General features: G+C 41.7%; 1 protein-coding gene across 4 annotated transcripts in view; it reads right to left on the bottom strand.

Moving 5' to 3' along the window:
• LRGUK (leucine rich repeats and guanylate kinase domain containing) overlaps nt 1-10,312 on the bottom strand; it is a 109,858-nt gene extending 99,546 nt beyond the window's left edge. For 3 of the 4 annotated variants that reach the window (XM_087430902.1, XM_004430835.3, XM_087430880.1), the window contains exons 1-2: nt 9,995-10,312; nt 2,633-2,740 (exon numbers count right to left, since the gene is read on the bottom strand). In XM_087430902.1, the coding sequence (XP_087287028.1) occupies nt 2,633-2,740; nt 9,995-10,312 (426 nt within the window). The remainder of the gene's footprint in view (nt 1-2,632; nt 2,741-9,994) is intronic. The other variant, XM_087430886.1, reaches the window with a different exon arrangement.
• Between the last annotated feature and the right edge of the window lie 2,151 nt (nt 10,313-12,463).

Here is a 12,463-nt window from a genome sequence, read left to right as displayed (position 1 = left end):
ATAATAGCTTAGAAAATTAGTGTTGTTAGCAAGAAGAAACACAACATGAAAAGGCAGTGTCGTGGAGACCTTTAGAGCAGAGTTTTATGTTTAAAAAAAAAAAAAAACACATAATAGCAATAAAGCCAAAGCCTTTGTCTAGTAGAAGAAAAGGAAAAGCAAATGTCTAGAATTTAAATGAAATGTTAAAGAGAGCTCACACCTAATCAGAAGAACATTAATAACAATACCACCTACATTTTCACAGGGTTCATTTTCAAAGCTCTCACACGATAATCTCATCTGATCAAACAAACCTGAGATCCCTAGGGCAGATTATTCCCAATTTAGAGATGAGGAATATGAGATACAAAGAGGTATGTAAATAGCCTAAAATCACATAGCAAATCAGTGATAGAGAAGTAGATCCAAGTCTCCTGAATCCTTGTCTGACGCTCTTTCTATGAAATCTCGTGTAGGGGGTCAGAATTTGCCACCCCAAAATGTGTCTCTTTGGCTTGATTATTTTTAAGGACAAAAGACTCTGAAAGAAACTTTGATCTTTCCCCTAACTGCTTGGAAGAATTTAAGATAGAAGGCCTGTCCCAGGACAGGCCATCACCATAGATAACTCTGGGTATGGATAGACTGGGAGGATCCTGGCTAAGCCCATTTTTACCAAAGTTCTCTCTCAAGTCACATTGTCTACAGATGGCCCAGCAAACATTTGTTTACCAAACATTTGCTTTTCCGTCTCCATGTGAATTGCCTTCCTCCCCTTTGAAGTCTCAAACCAATACCCCCAACTTCCTCCTTTGTCCTTAGCTGAAAATGGTATCTAAGGTGGTGGCTTCTGCCATTCTGGTGAGTTATTCAGTTTTCCTGGGTCTCTCCCATGTATACATGTTATTAAACTTTATTTGATTTTCTCCTGTTATCCTGTCTCATGTCAATTTAATTCTTAGACCAGCCAGAAGGACCTAGAGGGTAGAGGAATAGTTCTTCCTCCCCTACACTTGCTTCTAGTGAACTTCAAGAGGGGCTGGAGGGGAATTTGTCCCTTGGAACAGACTCATATCACTGGTTTATGTTGTTATGTCAGAATCAGAAAAAGCCAACTAATGAAATGTCATTATAAGCAAGTTCTCAAATACAATAATGATAAGAATGTTTAATGAAGGCCACTAGAACAGAAACAAATAAATACTTACTGAAAATCTACTATACACAAGGCCTTGTGCTTAGCGTGATGAGAAATACAATGATGGAACAGAGCTATATAGTGCCCTTAAGAAACATAACTTTGAGAGGAGAAAAGCTGGGTACACACGTAATAAGAGAAAGTAAAAAATAACACGTAACATAAATAAGATATAAGGGGGAAAAAATCACGAAACCAGGCAACCATGAGAAAGTGTATTCAGTAAGACACGTTATTAAGGCAATGTAATTCAACATGTAATATCTCAAAGGTAAGGAGGTCAGTGCCTGCATGTGTCTGCAAAGTAAGTTAAGCTTCAATCCATCCAGCTGAAATCAGATTTAAAGGATTGCTTTTTTTTCTATAGATCAATTTAAGGCATAGCTCTATGTATATAAGTAGAATATTGATTGAAAGGGACTTGTGTGGGACGTAGTGGCTGCTGGAATTATCTACCATTCCAACGCCTAACAGTGCAATGCACACAGGGTGCTGCTCCCTGTATGTTATTGCCTGACTGGCTGAGTCATTCATAAAACGTTATAAAGTGAAAATAGTACAAGATTAGAGCCTTAATATACTGTCCCCAAAGGAGACACCACGGAACTAGCATGAGTGAAAAGAGCTTAACATTTCTTGGATAGTTGACTAGTTCAAATCCAAGACAAAATAGCCTTGTTATGAATTATATACACTTTGCCAAATTATGGTGCTATAGCAAAATTTCAGTGTGCTTTTTTTCACCTACGTGTCTGCATTTACCAGTAGATCTCCAAGGAATATTTAATGCTTTACAATATAAGGAAGCAAAAAGAGTTAAATTAGTTTTCTAGGACTAAAGAGAAACAAAAGAAGGAAAAAAGCTAAAATACTCAGAGTACTCTGCTCTTATAGCTTCTTTTATGATAAAATTAGAGCCAAGATTTTGTGCTAGTATCAAAATCTTGAAAATTGATAAATAACAATGTATTTTTTTCTTTAATAATAGGTATCTTTTGGAAAGTAAGCTATAGCTCAAAGCTACTTATTTCTTGACATGCTTAGAGGGGGAAAAGTCAATACCAGAATACTTTGTTCCCTTGGATTCAGATATAAATTTAAGTCCTGGCACTGATCAGAGAGAAAAATTCTTAAAGAGTTTTTGATTGGTTTTACAGCATCAAATTCAACCTTCTGGAAAGAAGGCATTGATTACTATAATATAGACTACTTAAGATGAAACAAATAGACTGTGAAGGGAATGGAAACAAAGGAATTTGGAAGGCTGATTGCCGGATTGGTCAGGCTCTTTGATGTCTAACATTTATACAAATAACTCTTTTTGCCAGTCTCCAGCAAACGCAAGACTCTGAAATTTGGGACCACCACAAAAGCTATGAGTACCAGAGAAAATGGATATGGTCCAACCAGTGTCAAGATATAGCCAGCCAATGGCAATCTTGTCATACTCACTGATAAAGTTAGACTGAGGTAGACTTGCTCAGTCCCAGGGCCTGAGCGACCCAGTTGGTGAAGTGCCTCAGCCACGACCTCCTCTCTCAGGACTCCGTCAAATTCCTCCTGCAAAAAATCCAGAGACGTGGACAAAGAAAGGACTTCTATTGGAAAAGGAACAATCTACCTTGTCATATCCAGCGTTTATTTACTATGTTACATATCCAGGAGCTGAGCCCTCCCAAATTTATCAGCCCCAAAGAAAATTCTGTGTTGAGAACACATACATATTATGAATAATTAAATAAATACCTATCAAATCAATGTTTTTATTACCACTGAATTTTTAGGTAGTCACTTGCATCAGGTATTCAAAGTGGAATGAACACAACAGCAGTAGAAGCATCAGCATTAGTAATTATAGCTATACTGATCGAGTGCTTCTCTGTTCCAGGCACTGTGCTAAGAGCTCTCAATGGATAAACTCATTTAATCCTCTTGACAACCCTGAGGTAGGTACTCTTAGCTCCATTTTGCAGATGAAGAAACTAAGGCTTACAGAGGTTAACTTGCCTGAAACCACATAATTAGTATGTGACAGAGCCAGAATACAAACCCAAATCTGTCTGACTCCAGGGCAATTCTAACCACTACACTTGACTGCTTGTCCACATCCCAAATATCATTACATCAAATTAAGGCAATTACTTCTCTAGATCTGGTATCCTTGCTGGAGAAAACAGGTCCCCAGTTCACTTCCTATTGTCTAATTTTGCTGGATTAATACAATTTGTAAGATTTATTAAAAGGGTAACAATCATTTCCATAAGGAGGTTAGCCCTTGGTCTGTAGACATCCACAGACCAGTGGTGGCCTGATATGCCCTTTCCCCAACATTGACAGACAGAAGAGATAACAGGTGGGTCAGTGCTATGTTTGTGCTGTCTTCAACTCCATAATGACCAACACATTAACAATGACATCAGCACAAGGACACAAAATACAGTAATCACACCAGTCACACCAGTATAGCTAACCATGACTAGCATTTGGACTATGATGGCAAAATACCCTTTTCCAGGTCTTCTATATTAATTCACAGACCAACAGTGCTGCTCAGACTGCTAGTACTGAGGACATAAGTATGTAGGCTGGTGCTATTGTACAGAGTTTCTTTCCCCCAAATTTCCCCTACCCGAGGGAAGCAAATTATTGCCCACAAGGAGATAGCACTCAGGGTTTGTGGCTGGGCAGGCCTGGGTAGAACCCAGGATCTGCCATTTTGGATGCATGACTTTAGGGAGGTAAAGTTTTCTCTGAGCCTCATATTCTTCATCTATAAATAGGAAATGTTATTCCTTTCTTTTAACGTTTTGAGGAGAATGAAAAAAAAAAAAGTGTACGTAAAGCTCTTAGCACAATGCCTGGAACACAGCAAGTGTTCCCAATAAATGACAGTTGTTACTACTAATTGATGAAGTCAAAAATCCCATATCTTAATGTTTCATTCATCCATACCAATCAACTTGTTCACAAGATGGGGGAAAGATATTTACTTTTATAAATAAAGTTCCAATTTCTTATATAAGACCTGGGAAAGAATAGAGGTGGGGGAGCATTATCTTCCCTCCAAAACTTTCCCTCTAAACCTCTGTAGTTTACCTGACCCATCCCCTCCATTTCCTAGAAATGAGAAGGTATTGCATCTCTTACTTATAGTAGGTGGATGTCTGTTTTTCAATATAGCCATTGATATGGACACAGGTCACACTGTCAGCATTTTCCCAGATCCCCAGTGCAAGACCCCCCATCACATCTCCTTTGAGGTTCTTGCCATTTGTCAGTATCATGCCTTTCCCTTCTGGTCTTTGGTCACTTTCAGACGTTTACAAGCCCTATCCCTATCTTGGGTGGCTTCAGAATCCCTAAAGACGGCCATTCAATACCTCTTCTACTCCAAGCACATGCACATACACACATTTCTTTACCTTCCCAACTCCAGACACCTTACAAATGGTCTCCGCCCAACTTCAGCCACTCACTCCCTTGGCCATGCCCTGGACCTACTCATCATGCTAAACTGCTCCACCCTAGAAACCTCAGACCCCCGTATTCCACTTTCCGATTCCACAACTGCCTATCCTTCAACCTTTCCAACACCTATTGAACTTGTTCTTTAACAAAACAACAAAATCTCCAGTCTATTCATCCTTCCCTCTCTCAGAGTCTATCTGTCCCCTCCTAACTATATTTCCTTCTGTACTGGGTATCCCATGGACAATTTCAGTGTCTCTCTGCCCTCAAGTCTCTGATTTCTTGTCCTCTGATTGCAACTACTGCATACATACCCAAACCTGAATCAAGTTCACAATCAACTACCGCGTTAACGCAGGGACTGTGTCATGCTCATCATTCATTTGGGATAAAAATCTTTAGAGCATGCCAAGCACATGCCAGCCACTATGCTACACTCAGTGGATAGAATTATGAATAAGACATGGTGCCTATCCTTAAGGGATTTACAGTTCAATCTGGGAGACAGACAAGTACACAAGCAATTTCAGGAGTTTGATAAATATTACAGTAGAGGTAAGCAGAGTACTTTGACTGCAAGCAGTGCGCCCATTTTACTTCGGTTCTAGTGGCAATAGGAGTTTAGAGGGGGGAAAGAGTGATTAAATTGAGACCCAAAGTTGTGAGTTATTCCGGCAAAGGGGAAGAAAGGGCAGAAAAGAGGGCCAAGAAGGGTCTTGCAGGCAAAAGAGGCAACATGTACAAAATCCCAAAGGCAAAGATGACCATGGCCCATTGGGGGAACTACAAAGAGTTCAAAATAGCTGAACATAAAGTGGGAAGGGGGGAATACAGCACCTAGTGCATGGCAGGCGCTCCAATATGAGTTAAAGGACTTAATGAACCTACTCCTCGCCCTGAGCTGCTGAGCGGGCTGGGAAGGGCCCCACACCCATGCATGCTGGTGCCACTCTAAAGGTAACTCTTAGCTCCACCTTGATGCTATGAGATAGTCTCCCATTGTTCGTCGGCTGCCTTTCAACTCCCCACCTTGGCTAGTCAGGTGTTCATCCCTCCCCTCAATCTGTCCGGTGCCTCCACTCCTTGGTCCTCACTCTCAGCTGATGCCCTTCCCTTCTACTTCTGAGGCAAAGTAGAAATGATCAGACATTAACTCTCTCAATGTTCTGCGCCAGTCCTAATGCTTCTCACTCAAGTCTCAGAGGAAGCCTCTCCTTCTCCACACTCAGGGCCCCATTCCCTCTGTTTCCTCAGGGACTATCAGTTTTGCCCTCTTTTGCCTGTGATTTCAACCAGTCATTCTCCAACCTGTCACTTCTCCAACTATACAAGTATGTGAGTCTCTTCTGTCCTAAAAAGGCTCTCTCAGTCCTGCATGTTCCTGCAGCTATAGCTATAGTTTCCCTTAAAAACCAAGCTCCTCCAGAGTTGCTTTTTTATCTGTTAGTTCCTCTCCTCACCTTCATTCACTCTTCAACTCACTTCAGTTAGGCCTCTGCCTTCGCCACATCACAAAAACCACACGGGCAAGGTCTGCCATGAACTTCAAATAGGCAAAGCTAACGAGTATTTTTAGGCCCCCTCCCACCCAACCTGCTGGCAGCACAGCCCATTCCCATGTTCTCAAGACTCTTTCTTGCCTTGGTTTCCTTATCATATGGCTCTTGTTTCTTCTTTTTTTTCTCTTACCAGTCCTTTCCAGTTTCCCTCCCTGATTCCTCCTCATCTGCCAGCCACTTAAATACCTGTATCCCCAGGCTTCTTTCCTTGGCCCTCCTCGTCTCCTCTCTTCTCTTCCTGGATGATCTCATGGACTCCAGTGCTGATGATTCCCAGGTCTTCTAGTCTGAGATTCCCTCCCCTGACTTCCAGAATCCTGTGATTGATATATCATGTTTCCTATTGTAGTTAATGGCCTTAATATCCTCCCAGACCATACCATAGACCTAACAGTCATCCCGGACTTCTAATAATCAATTAGTAACTGTCCCATCTTAAATATTTGAAATATATCTTCATCTTTAGCTTCCTTTCCACTCCCACCACCTTAATCCAGACTCTTGTCTCTCCCCCATAGGTGTTGCTAGAGGCTTCTCACTGATCTCCTTACTTCCAGTCTTATCATCTCAGCCACCAGAGCAGTTCCTCACTGCTTAGAGACTCAAATCCACAGTCCATACAACAGCACAGCGCCCTTCACAATCTGGCCCCCACCTCAGCTGCTCTCACCTATAACTCATCAGCAGGAAAAGCTGCCATCTGCCTGCCCACACACCACCTGTCCACTCAGACAAGGTTGTACTTCCCTTGAAGTCTTCCATGATCTCTGCCACATGCTGAATAGCTACGATTTACTCACATTCTTATCTCACCTTGAGAGCAGGGGCCATGTATGTCCTTAATCATGTTCTCTTCTTCTTCTATCACTACTGTTGCTATTAAGTATTACACCTATAATTTTTTGAGAGCCTACTCTGTATCAGACACTATATTAAGAACTTTAACATAGAGTTTGTCAATAAATTCAATCTTCATAACTATCCAAAGAGTAGGCATTATTACCCACATTAAGTTCCCGGCAAAAAGTGGTTTTCACGCATCAGACACACATCATGGGCCCAGACACTTCTACTGCCCTATGTAGTCAAAGAGTGCTCCCTACATAGCAACCATTCCATGAATGTTTGTTCAATGAAGGCTAAATTAATTAAATCACTTAATGAACTGTAGTTAGCAGATAAAAGCATGTAAATTATTTGTATTGGTAACAGTATAAATAATATATTATGCTAAGTATTTTACATACAGGATCTCATTTAATTCTCACAACTCTCCCATGAGACAGGTATTATTATAATTACCATATTACAGATGAAACAGAGAGAGGTGAAGTAAGTTGCTCAAAACCTCATAACTAACAAAAGGCTTTACAAAAATCTTTGATTCCAAAGGCAGTATTCTGAAAAGCTGGTCTGGACTACCTCGCTTAAGTTCATAAGGGCTTTTGAAGTCTGAGGCTAATTGCATGATAAGGCCCTCAATAATCATTGTGACCATGATAGCATTGTAAATCTTCACCAGGCTAGGATACGGAAAATAAATCACTGAACATCAGAGTCCAAATGTTTCCTTTTAAAACTTTTCAGTCTATTCAGCATATTAAAAGTAATTGAGAAACTGTAAAAAGCTAAAATAGAATGTGAAAACACAAAATAAATATTAATATTTAGAACGTAAATGGAAGAAATAATAAACCTTTTCCACACGCTGCCTACAAGCCAAAAAGAATAACTAGTTCAAGTCAACCGCCTCAACAGTTTGTTAATGGCGTACTGAAGACAGATTAACAACGGTACTAATGAACCCCGCAGCCGAAGAGCACGCGTTAATTAGAATAATAAAGTAAACTGTTGATTCATTTGTGAATTCCTCTGGGGTGGAAGCTGGTGGAAACCACACAAACATCTCAAAGTTCTAAAAACACTGCTACAGTTTTGCAACAGTCACTATTAAGAGTAGCAAAGCAAAACAACAGAAGATGAACAAAATAAGTAATACTTTTCTGTGGTTCACTTTAAGCAAAACTAATGTAACTAGCCCATGTAGAAGGAGGTAGAAGAAGAGGAAAGACAAAATGGGGGATGAGGGTGGAAAAAATGGGCCAAATATTGAAAGTGAGCAAAAGAACATTATGAAAGAAGGAAACCCAAGTATGGGAAGAGTGTAAGTGGTTAATGGCAGAATCAGAGTAACAGAAAACATTGCAAGTTACAGAGGGGAGAATAAGAAGAAATAGGACAAATGAAGAAAGGACTTTGTGAAAGACAGCAGGCATCACAAAGAGAAACATGTTCGGGCTCAAGGAGGAAATATGACTACAAAAGGTGCAAAGATGCAAAGAGGGGAAGCCAGAAGAATGTTACAGAATGGGGATATTGGAAACATTCGATTTCTCTGTATTATATCTACTTCTGAAAAAAATTTGAAGCAATTTATACTATGAAGGAAAAGGGAGAGAAAAACCTAATCTAAAGAAAAACTATTGAGGGCCGGCCCGGTGGCTTAGTGGTTAAGTGCACGCTCTCCGCTGCTGGCGGCCCAGGTTCGGATCCCCGGCGTGCACCGACGCACGGCTTCTCCGGCCATGCTGAGGCCGCGTCCCACATACAGCAACTAGAAGGATGTGCAGCCATGACATACAACTATCTACTGGGGCTTTGGGGAAGAAAAAAAGGAGGAGGATTGGCAATAGATGTTAGCTCAGAGCCAGTCTTCCTCAGCAAAAAGAGGACGATTAGCACGGATGTTAGCTCAGGGCTGATCTCCCTCACAAAAAAAAAAAAAAAAGAAAAACTATTGAAATTAAGAAAAATATTGATTCTGAGTTTCCTGGCAGCCAAGACAAAGGAAAAACCTAATAGTTTATTGAAAGGAAGCAAATCAATTTATGTTTTTGAAAGAAAGCAAACAATATATTAAAAGCCAAGAGAAGGAGGTGAAGTGATGAGAAGTGGAAAGAGACAAGAAGACAGGCAACGGGCTAAGGAAGGAGCAGGAAGACGATAAGTGTACGAAACAAGTGGGATTGGGTGGTGGTTAGAAAAGGTATTGTAGAAAAGGGGTAATTTGTATTAATATGAAAGGCAAAGCCCCAACCTAGGCAATACACATGGAAATGTTGGGAACATTCCCCACATGCTAAAATACTCCCACAGTGAGCTGGCTGTTTGAACACTCTATGGCTCCTTCCTGGGGGGTCTATGTTGCTTGTATAATGCGTCATATGCCCCTGGCAGAAGTAATACACTAATCTTTTAAGTCAGTCTTTGAGGAAGAATTTTTTATTTCTTCGACTAGATTATTTCTTCCACTAGATTATTTCAAGTGAGTAATTTTTTTTCCTGGTGGAAGAAGGATGAAGGGACTAGAAGTGGGGGAGTGTGTAGGGGATGCCAAAGACAAACTCTGCCTATTGACAATATATGCACTACTGTGAAGGTATAATTTTGCAAAAGTTACCGTAACTCCCAAATAAATAGATAGATACTTTTTCATAACGACGCTGTGTTAAGTTGCCTCTTAAGAAACCAAATGTGCTCATGAAAAATAATGGAGATACTTGGAGATATTTCAGGCAAGGGGTAAGGAAACGGGGTAACAGAAATGGGAAGAAGAGAGGGGGAGCCTCAGAGCGGTCAGGAAGAGGCGCCCCTGGAGGCGAGATCCCGAGGAACGCGGTGAGCCGCGGGCTGCTACGGGGTGCGTCTGGGAGCTGCCGCTGAAAGAGCAGGGCCCGACGGCTGGAGAAGGGAGCGAGGGGGGTGAGCGGTGGTGGGGAAGGCACACCTGCAAATTCAGCATTTCTGATTCTGAGAACTCCTCGGACTCCACTTCTCTCTCGCCCTCGCCCTCGCCTTCGTCCTCGTCCTCCTCTCTGTCCGCGTCCGACTCCTGGTAGCGGCGAACGAGCTGCCGAAGCAGGTAGGAGGAGGCTTTGCGGATAGTACCTTTCGGTCTCTGCCCCATGGGGATAAAAGACCAGCAAGACTGACGGTCTTTTTCTGAGCGCAACAGTATCGACTGGGCTTCAGTTCGTGAACCACCTAAGCCTCCCTGGAGAGAGGGAGGCATCAGCCACTGGGGATCTCTCCCGGAGGTCGCCATCTTGTTTACCGGGGTTGCCTAGGAGACTGACGCCCGGGGGGGGCGCAAGGGATTCTGGGGGCTGTAGTCTCCGCCCCTCCGCGCTCCGTCCCTCCCTTTCTGTCTGTGTAGCTGCAGGCGCGCGTCTTTCCCTTTCGTTTTGTGTACCTCTTCTGTTATTTTTCTTTCTTTAGTCCGTTCAATCGCTGGCTTTGTTTCTTTTTGCTTGTCCTTCTCGTTTTCATCTCTTTTCTCTGGACGCCTTTTCTTTGTCTTCAACTGTTTTCTCCCGACTTCGAGGCCCCTCTTAGAGATTTGTCATCCCATCCTAAGATCACCTGTGAGCCTCCGAGCCTGCTTCATTCACAGAGGCTCTTTCTGCAAAGTCTACTTTGGAAGTGTTAGATGTCTCTAATGCTGCCTGTCCGGAAACTAAGAACACTGAAACATTGCTCCGTGCAGAGCGCAGTCTTAGGAGATGAGGGTGTGCATAAATGAAACGGAAGGCATGGCTCCTGTCCTCATGATTTAATTGCGAATAATAAAGTGAAACTACCAGACGATGACTGAGAGCTGATTTGCAATTAATTTACATTCCCCAACCCCCCACACCCACCCCGAACCCCCGCCATGATAAGCCATGTCCTTTGGGAGAAAAACTGGCAGTGTTTTAACAGTCCAAACGGGGAGAGAAAAAAACGACTGTCAAATTGACACTGTATCTGAAAGCCTCTGAAAAGCTATTAGCATCCCATAAATAACTGTATTAGTCAAGTGACCTGCATTGGTAATTATTTTTATCTTGTTACATAGGTTCTCTTTGCAGTTTTATAAAATACTCTTGCAAGATTACAAAGCATGATTTTATGCTAGTGTGAATTTATGTGACCCAGATCCCATAGCCTTGAGCGCCACAAAGTAGACATTCTATAGAAAAGCAGAATGAAAATTATAGTAACTATTATTGCCATAGTGATGACAATAGAGATCCATGCAGGGAAGTCGCCCTCGTCCTCCTGGCCTTACAGGGCCTTTTCTCCATGCTTCAGTGATAGCAGTTGCAAATACAAAATGATCCTGTCAGTGGCTGTCAGGGGAGAAGGAGAAAAAGTCCTTATGGACACCATCCATTGACTATTATCTTTCTCAGTGCTTGAGGGACCGTTAAAGCTGACATAAAGCTTTCGGAATTACCTTCCTTCATTATCTTGCTAGTCATAAATGTAAAGGCCACAATGAAAGTATCTCTTTGCTAGGTTCATCTTGCTGCTTGCTTATTTCTTTTTCCAGTGGGTAGAGACTCCTCCAAGGGATTTTTCCTCACCCTCACCCCCATAGGACCTGGCTGTAGCTAACTGACATAGGGAAGAAGAGGGCAGAAAATATAAACATGGAAACCCAGTGTGTTTTTGTTTTTTTTCAATAACTTAATCAGCATTTCTAGCAAAGCAAGCTCTGCCAACGTCAAACTATTGAGGAAAGTGTCTTAAGGCAGAGTTAGAATCTGTCAAAGAATAATTTTCAAAAAGTTAAAAATGTGATTCTCTTACAAAAATAGAATGAAACACGTGAAAGATTTTATTCAACTCATTAGTTAATGAGGGAACCAGTAAGATGATAACAGGGTATTCATAGTCCATGAAGAAAGCCATTCTGAAATAAGTTCACTAAGATAAAGATAAAACTGGTTAAAGCCTTACAGGATATTACACTATAGCACTTGGGGTTATATATTTCCAAGTGTTTCACCTCTTTTCATCTTCACATCTACCCTCTGTCTATCCCCATTTGACAGATGAGGTAACTGAAGCCCAGAGAGGTTATATAATTTGCCCAGAGACAAGTGGTGGAGCTAAAACCCAAACCCAGGACGGGACGCCCAACTCCACAGTCCACCTTAACCTACCGCTTTTACAGGTGGAAAATGTGAGGCAAGTTAAAGCTACACGAGGTCTCAGAAGAAAAAAACATGTATCCATTGAAGTTCTTAAGTATAAGTAAAAGGTCGTTTTATGCTATGACCCTTTCATATAGAATCATAGCATTTGGAATAGAAAGAACTTAAAAGCCCATCTTACTCCAACTCTTCATTTTAGGGAAGAAGAAATTGATGGCCCTCCAGAGACCATGACTGGCCCCAAATCACCTGACTTTTTAGCAGCCGAGCAGGAA

This window comes from Ceratotherium simum, chromosome 1, assembly GCF_057802395.1.
Source record: "Ceratotherium simum simum isolate JZ-2026a chromosome 1, ASM5780239v1, whole genome shotgun sequence".
Lineage (NCBI taxonomy): Eukaryota > Metazoa > Chordata > Mammalia > Perissodactyla > Rhinocerotidae > Ceratotherium > Ceratotherium simum.
Note: the sequence above shows the minus strand (reverse complement) of the source record. Positions and strands in the feature narration are given on the sequence as shown.